This window comes from Homarus americanus, unplaced genomic scaffold (assembly GCF_018991925.1).
Source record: "Homarus americanus isolate GMGI-L3 unplaced genomic scaffold, GMGI_Hamer_2.0 scaffold31037, whole genome shotgun sequence".
NCBI classification, from domain to species: Eukaryota; Metazoa; Arthropoda; class Malacostraca; order Decapoda; family Nephropidae; genus Homarus; species Homarus americanus.
In genome coordinates this window covers 24,204,781-24,213,076 of record NW_024722227.1, presented here as the reverse complement: position 1 = coordinate 24,213,076, position 8,296 = coordinate 24,204,781, and the positions used below count along the sequence as shown (strand labels likewise).

Sequence of the window (8,296 nt, the reverse complement as noted above, 5' to 3'; positions counted from 1 at the left end):
GTAGGAGGAACATTCCTGATGAGGAAATACAGTATATTCTAGACCACGATTTTGATGATGAATTCATGGATGATATTAGTGATGATGCAAAATTAGGTAGTGGTGGTGATGACACTGATAGTGATGATGAATCACAACTTGAGATTATTACAGAGGAACCAGATGATATTCTGTCAGGTGCAGAAATTGATGGTCATGATGACAGTGCTTCAGTTGAATGGTTGAGCAATTCTCCAGTTAGTAGAGAACGATTTCCATTTACTGGAGACACGGGAGTCAAAGTAGTTTTGCAAGATCCTCAGAATCCAATAGAGATTTTTCTGTCTTTTGTAGACAGAGATATAATAGAACATATAGTGAGAGAGACAAACAAATATGCTGCCAAGGTCTGTGAAGAAAAGAGAAGGAGCAGTAAAATGAGGAGAAGTAGAGATCTGATGTGGAAGGAAACTAATGTTGGGTAGATGTATACCTTTTTAGGTTTGGTCATTTTACAAGGCATAGTAAAGAAGCCAACTACAGTATCTCTTCATACCACTCCTTGAACCAGATGCTTGCAACACCCTTTTTTGGGAAATGCATTAGCAGGGACAGATTTACACCTATTTTGAAGTATTTGCATCTAACTGAAAAAGGAACTAGTGATGACCCTGCTTTCAAGTTCAGGGAGGTGCTAGATAACTTTCGGCAGGAATAATGTCTAATTACATCCCCAAGGAAAATATTAGCATTGATGAGTCCCTACTTCTCTGGAAAGGAAAATGGAAAAGGTATATTCCAATAAAGAGAGCAAGGTTTGGCATAGAGACTTCCATGTTAGCAGAAGCTGAGACAGGGTATGAATGGGACCTTTTATTATATACAGGAAAAGGCACTGAATATGCTTGCGAAATACCAGGGTTGTCAGATCAAGCCATAGCCAAGCTTTCCAAACCAAGTAAGATTGTTCTTGCACCAGTAAAGCCTCTACTGAATATGGGTTATGTGCTTGGAATGGATAACTTCTATGTTTCACCGGAGCTGTATGACATCCTCTTAGCTCATGGAACTGATGCCGTAGGCACAGTAAGATTTAACAGGAAGGGGCTTTCTGATGATGTAAAAGAAAAGAAACTCAACAAAGGAGAGACAATCACCAGGTTCAATAATAAGGTGATGCATATGAAATGGAGAGACAAGGAATATGTAAACATGCTCAGCACAGTCTATGAGGACTCCATGGAAATGGTACAATCTGGTGGGAAAGAGGTAAGCAAGCCAACTGTGTGCATCAAGTACAAAAGAATGCACATGGAAGGAGTAGACCTAATGGATCAGGTAACATCTGCTTCAAGTGTCACACGCAAGGGTGTTACAAAGTACTACAAGAAGCTATTTTTCAGGCTGATAGAAATGAGTTTGCATAACTGCCATGTAATCTACAAGAGAAATGGAGGCCAGGAAAACCTCCTTGGCTTCAAGTTGCTCTTTATTGAACAGACTGTGTCTGCATATAGCAAAGATGTTTATTAGATAGAGAAACCCACAAGCTCAATGACTATTGGGCCATGCCCTACAAGACTGAATGGAAGACATTTCCCAATAGAGACAGAGTCAGCTGAAGGTGGTAGTACAAAGAATGTTCAAAGGAGATGTACTGTACTTATTGTGCAATGCAAAAGAAAGTGAGGAGAAGTATCTACAGCTGCGATGTTTGTCAAGTTGCACTGTGTATTACTCCATGTTTTAAGCTTTACCGCACATCAGAAAACCTTCCAACGTAGGAGAGTGACAGCATTGAATGAACAAATGCCACAAGAAGCAATAGTAAGGCAACAATATAGTAAGGGAGGGTGGGAGGGAAACTACATCCAGGTCACAAGTCCTGGACACAGCTTTGGCTGTGAGTGACTCCACGCTGATGATTCTACTCTTCACTCTTCTTCACATTTTCCCCTTCCTCCTGACTCTCAAACTAGATCTGTTTCTAGAACTGATATCATTACTTCTATCAACGCGGATCTGTGCAGCATCTCTGAATCGGGAGGTACAAACTTGGTTAAGTTCAATAGTAATAAAACTCAATATTTACCAATTACACTTTGTAAATTAGACGATCTCCCACCAATTACATTTCAGGACGCTATCATCTTCCCAAATTCTGAAATAAATATGTTAGGCCTCACCATTTCCTCCAATATGTCCTGGAAATCACACACCCTTAGTATAACTAAAACTGCCTCCCGAAAGTTGGGAATGCTGTACAGATGCCGTAGCTACTTCACTCCTGAGCAGTTGCTCCAAGTATATAAGGGATTCATTCGTCCTAACTTGGAGTACTGCTCTCATATCTGGGGTGGCTCTTCTTCTGTCCAACTATTAGATAGGGTGGAATCAAAGGCATTTCGTCTTATTAACTCTCCTCCTTTAGTCGACAATCTCTCTTCCCTTTCTCTTCGCCACAATGTTGCTTCACTCTCTCTCTTTTACAGATACTTTAACGGGCAATGTTCGGTGGATTTGGCATCCTGTGTACCGCCGGCAAGGCCGCGGGCTCGTAACACACGTCTTGCCCGCGGTGCCCACCGTTTCTCTGTGGATGTTGGTCACACTAGAATAACCCGTTATAGTACCTCCTCCTTTCCTCACACAGCCAAACTGGGGAATGATCTGCCTTCTTCTGTATTTCCATACTCATACAATCTGTCTCACTTTAAAAGGCTGGTTTTCCGGCATCTTCGTGGTGTAGATTAATACAGTATAACCTTTTTTTTCTATATTTACAATTTCTTTCCATTCTTTTTTTTCTCCCCCCCCCCCAGGCTCCGTTGTGGGTGGTTTGACCTGTGCCCAGGTGGGCTAATTCCCGTAAAAAAAATGAATGAATAAATGCCACAAGAAGCAATAGTAAGGCAACACTCTAGTAAGGGAGGGTGGGAGGGAAACTACATCCAGGTCACAAGTCCTGGACACAGCTTTGGCTGTGGGTATGAGTGACTCCACGTACCTTACTTATACAAATATAAATAATAGCCACTTACAAAATTCACGTTTTAATATTAAAAGCATCTTTTCTATGATAATGAAATATAGCAACTGTTCCATACTGCGGCAGAGTATATATATATAGATGGTGTTAAAATTTCACAAAATGTGGTGTTACTTTATGTTCCACTCCATCCGTCGGCGTCATCTATATAATGACGATTTTTAAATTTGGCGCTTCTTCAGTCACTGCTGCCGCCGGCTAAGGGTTAGTGTAGCAGCGAACTCACGGTCAGACAGACAGCCAGCCAGCCGGAAGTACAACACAGGAGTACTAGGGAGGTTGTCATCGTGGTTCTAGACAAGCGAGCAACATCTTACTAAAACAATCAAGCCTCGCCAGTGAGCACAAAGGTGCCCTCAGGTTGATCGCCGCAAGATGTGTGACGTCATTCTTCCCAGAGTAGGACGTCATCGACTTCTGACGTTATCGCCTGGCGTCGAAACTCTAAGGACTCTTCGGTCAGGTAGATCACAAACAATCATTATTTGACAGACTACACAAACACAAGAGAACTTCAAGAAGTCTTCACACGTAATCAATATAAAATATAAACTATTTGCACAAATGCCAAAAAGCAAAACTAAATAAACACATTTAGAAAGTAAGAGAGGACTTACAGAAGGTATATATATATATTTTCTATACTTTTCATACTTTTCGTACGTTTTAATAATTTTAATTTTTGTTCTTCATTTCCATAAATCATTTTAAATATTTTTGCATTTCTCCTTGAGTGGGCAACGTAGTAAGTGTTATGTTGCAAGTGAAGTGATATATATTCATATTTATGGACCCTCTTCCAAAATTTTTGGGTTTCACAGGAAATTAGTGACTCAGACTCTGATAACCAATCATCTAATAATTCACAGGAGCTAGTGCCAACTGATAGTGAGGAAGAATTACCACAAAATAGCCAAATAGAGTTAACACCTACCGACTCTTTCGCTAACTGTGAAAATTTCATAGATTCCCAGTTTGAGGATTTACACATTTGACAACTATGGTCAGGGAACACTTACCCATTACCTTCACATGTTACTAACGCTAGTGCTTTAACTAACAACAAAAATGGCAACAGGTGGTTCTACTAACCCACAGACTTCATCGGTCTGTCAAACTGTAAAAATACCTCCAAATAACATTAAGGGACAAGAATTATAATACCTTAATATTTTGCGTAAGTGCGAAGATGTAATGTGAAACAATAATATTGATAGCGATGAGGATAAATTCTCCTACGTCCGAAGCAACGTCAAAACCGGTAGTCGGACACATAGAATGATGTACGCTTCAGCCATTGATGAGGAAACAGATGACGATCCAACGTTTAGGAAAAAATTCATATCCTTTTTTGGGTCAGGTACCAAAGGAGGTGCGCTTATTTGGATTTTCAAGATGACAGAGCGTACAAGTAACAGTGTATTTGCTCACGACACACATGAAGTGAGGCTTTACCCGGGCACACTAAGATGGATCTCAAAACTTACATGTCATCCTCAAATTGGGATGGCTCGGTTGACGTCAACTGACGTCGGCTCCAGTCGGGTGACCATGAGTTTAGAGCTGGTGCTGGGGGTTTGACTGCTATGTCTGCAAGTCTTTATATTGTCTTTGTTACCACTGGGTTTCTGTGTATAAGTTTTGAAAGTGTTTATAGCTACTGTCCACAAGTTTCACTTGAAAATGCTTGTTTGTTGATGATATACTGTGAATTCTCTCCAGAGAGGAGTTACGAGTACACATTAATAGAACTCTTGAGTGACGTGCTCCCCCTTGATCAAATGGTAATGATCTGTTCCCTCCTCTGAGAGTGAGAAAGGAGAGAGAGCGTCAGGCAGTTGTTTGATTAGCATCAGCTGCCAGCGCTCGACCTCTGATATAGTTACAAGCTCAACCATGAATAATCGTCAACAATTGAGTCATTGTTGAATAACTTGGTGAGTAAGTTGGTGTTATTCACTTGGGTGAATATTTATATAAAGCAAAGGTGCTGTTACACCCCCACCTGTGTTATCCACCATCACCACCCCTAGTGTTATCCACCTCCAACACTTCCACCCTCAGTGTTATCCACCTCCACCACCACTCCCATCACCTGTGTTATCGACCACCACTACCATCACTCCCACCAACTGTGTTATCAAGCTGCACCACCACTCCCACCACCTGTTATCCACCACCACCAGTGTTAAGAACATAAGAACATAAGAAAATAAGGAGCCTGCAATAGGCCGGTTGGCCTGTGCATGGCAGCTCCTGTCGAGAGTTACAACCACTCTCTATCATCAATGAATCTATCTAGCCTCCTTTTGAAACTTTCCAGAGTTCCAGCACTTACTACAAAGTTGGTAAGCTTGTTCCACTCGTCCACCACCCTATTTGTGAACCAGTTTCTTCCTATCTCCCTCCTAAACCTAAACTTATCCAACTTAAATCCGTTGCTCCGAGTCCTATCCTGCTCGGATATTATAAGAACTTTATCTATATCCCCTTTACGGATTCCTTTCACCCACTTAAATACTTCTATCCTATACCCCCGCGCTCTTCGTCTTTCTAGGGAATGCAAGTTAAGTTTCTTTAACCTATCCTGATATGGAAGGTTTCTAAGTCCCGGAATCATTTTCGTCATTCTTCGCTGCACCGACTCTAGTGAATTGATATCCATTCTATAATAAGGGCAGCAGAACTGAACCGCATAATCGAGGTGCGGCCTGACTAGCGCAAGATATAGTTGCAATAAGACCTCTGCACTCTTATTACTTACACTTTTAGATATAAAACCCAATACTCTGTTTGCCTTATTTCGAACATTAACGCACTGTTTTCTAGGCCGTAGGTTAGGGCTTACAAGTACCCCGAGGTCTCTTTCACAAGTCGACTTCTCTAGGATGATGTTGTTAAGGCTGTATACATTGTCAGTATTTGTTCTTCCAATATTAAGTACGCTGCACTTGCTGGTGTTGAATTTCATTTGCCATTTTTCAGACCACCCCTGCAGTTTATTTAGATCCTCCTGTAATGCATTTGCATCCTGCCCTGAATTAATCTGCCGCCCTATTTTGGTGTCATCCGCTGCAGTATAAGATCATACAACTGGGGCTACCCGAAAATCTGACGCGCCTGCTGTGTAACTTCATTATGGACCGCAGAGTCAAAATCAAGATGTAAGAACATTTTGGAGAAGAATTCTCACTATCGAGCGGCGTGCCTCAGGTTCTTGTCTCTCACCAACCCTTTACACACTCTACACGGCTGACCTGCCACCCCCAATCGTCGGCAGTGAGTACGTCATGTATGCCGACGATGTAACACAGATCGTCACCTGCCCAGGAAGGTCCACAACAAGGATGGCGCGACTCACTGCTCGGGCAATAGAGGAGATCTCGGAGTATGAAAATAAATGGAAAATAAAAACAAACAAAACGAAATTTGAGGTCATACCCATAGCCAAATTCAAGCCGGCCCCATTGATGATCGACGACGAAGAGATTGAGTACTCTAAACAAGGCAGGTTGCTCGGCCTCATCATTTCTCGGACCGGCATCATTCCCCACGTGAAGGACAGACTAAATAAAGCCAAAGTCGCCGCAGCCAAATTAAAACGTTTTAAATTGATGCCTGAGAAGATACAAGTTCACCTGTACAAGGCGCTGGTGAGGCCTGTGTTGGAGTACCCATCTATACCACTCGTCACACTCGGGAAGACTAGACTACAACAACTACAGAGCTTCCAAAACAAGTGTTTGAGGTCAGCCAGTGGCCAAGCGCCACCCTACCAGGAGACAGTGGAAACCATCCACCTAAGAAATAAAACAGAGGCCCTCAACTTCAGGTTCCATCGCCTAGGGAAGAAGGTTTGGGACAAGCTCCTGGACGACCCTCACAGCCCAGACCACCTACGCGGGGAAGACATCAACGGAGGGAGACCCCACGCCTGGTGGCCCCGGAGTCTGCCCGCACTACAACAACCCAACCCGCGACCCATCTATGTCCGCCACAGTGATCCACCTTAGATTAAAACTTAGATGATATAAATTCACATTTAACAAGTCACAATCAAGTGAGTCCATAACGTAACAGTACAAGATGTTAATAAACTTGTAATTGTAAAATCAATCTAGTCATTGTCTACTAAAATAACCATTGTGCAACCTCATTCTAAATCCTAGGTTAGCTTAGTTAGCCAACAAACTCTGTAATATGTAAAACAAGGGGTGTCGTCCCCCTCTGTTTAACTCATTAAACTTCTTTTCCAACCTTTCCCCCCACGACTATATGTTGTGACTTCTCCATCCCTCATGTCTGGCTGTGCCTTGAGCCCCAGCATGCCTTCCATCCTTTCCCCACCTTAACCTTAAAAAAAGTTATCCTCCATCACCACCACCAGTGATCTATCATCCACCACCTCCACCATCATCACCTGTGTTATCCACCACCACCAGTGTTATCCACCATCACCAGTGTTATCCACCACCAGTGTTATCTACCACCAGTGTTATCTACCACCACCACCACACCACCACTAGTTATCCACCTGCACCACCACCACCATCACTCACTTCTGTTATACTGAATGTTCATTTACTGAACAACGTAAAATGTTTTCAAACTTTGAACTTATGAAATGGAGTGGGGAATGAGAGAGGGGGTGGAGAGGGGAGAGGGGTAGAATGGGGAGAGGGGTAGAGAATGGGGAGAGGGGTAGAGAATGGGGAGAGGGGTGAGAGTGGGGGAGAGGGGTAGAGAGTGGGGGAGAGGGATGTAGAGTGGGGGGGATGGAGAGGGGGGGGAAGGATGGTGTGAGGGGAACAGGGATGGGAGGGGAGAGGGTAAAGTGTGAGGGAGATGGGAGGAGAATGAGGAAAATGGGTGGAGAGTAAGGGAGAGAGGTGGAGAGTAGGGTTTCCTGTTCCGGGGTTTTTAGCCATCCCGAGATTCTGGGACAAACCAGGATATTTCCCGGGATCCCAGGATTTCCCGCATCAGGTGATATTTGTACTAACTAATGCTATATGCTAACCCTATACTTCATTAGTGTAGTATCTGCAGATTATTTGATAGGCAATTGATTTGATAAATTATATTACACTGAAGCAAAGTTTCTTTTATTAACTTGCATACTGGTGTAAAAATAGGTACATAATATGATTAAACAAGCAAAATTTTAATTAATCTCATTCCGTTAGTCATAAAAGAAACTCAAAGACATTTGGAATGGCATTCAAAGAATTCTATATTTAATGCCATTTGGAAGCCACATTCTACAAA

The 8,296-nt window shown here is 42.6% G+C and overlaps 1 protein-coding gene across 1 annotated transcript; it reads left to right on the top strand.

The window, feature by feature from the left end:
* The first annotated feature begins 696 nt into the window (after window positions 1-696).
* On the top strand, window positions 697-1,512 carry LOC121862649 (piggyBac transposable element-derived protein 4-like). Its single transcript, XM_042360970.1, has one exon. It carries the CDS (start codon window positions 697-699, stop codon window positions 1,510-1,512), a length of 816 nt encoding a protein of 271 aa, XP_042216904.1.
* Window positions 1,513-8,296: the final 6,784 nt, after the last annotated feature.

What these genes read in the sequence shown, in the direction of transcription:
- LOC121862649 (XM_042360970.1), top strand. Translation starts at nt 697, where the DNA reads ATGTCTAATTACATCCCCAAGGAAAATATTAGCATTGATGAGTCCCTA.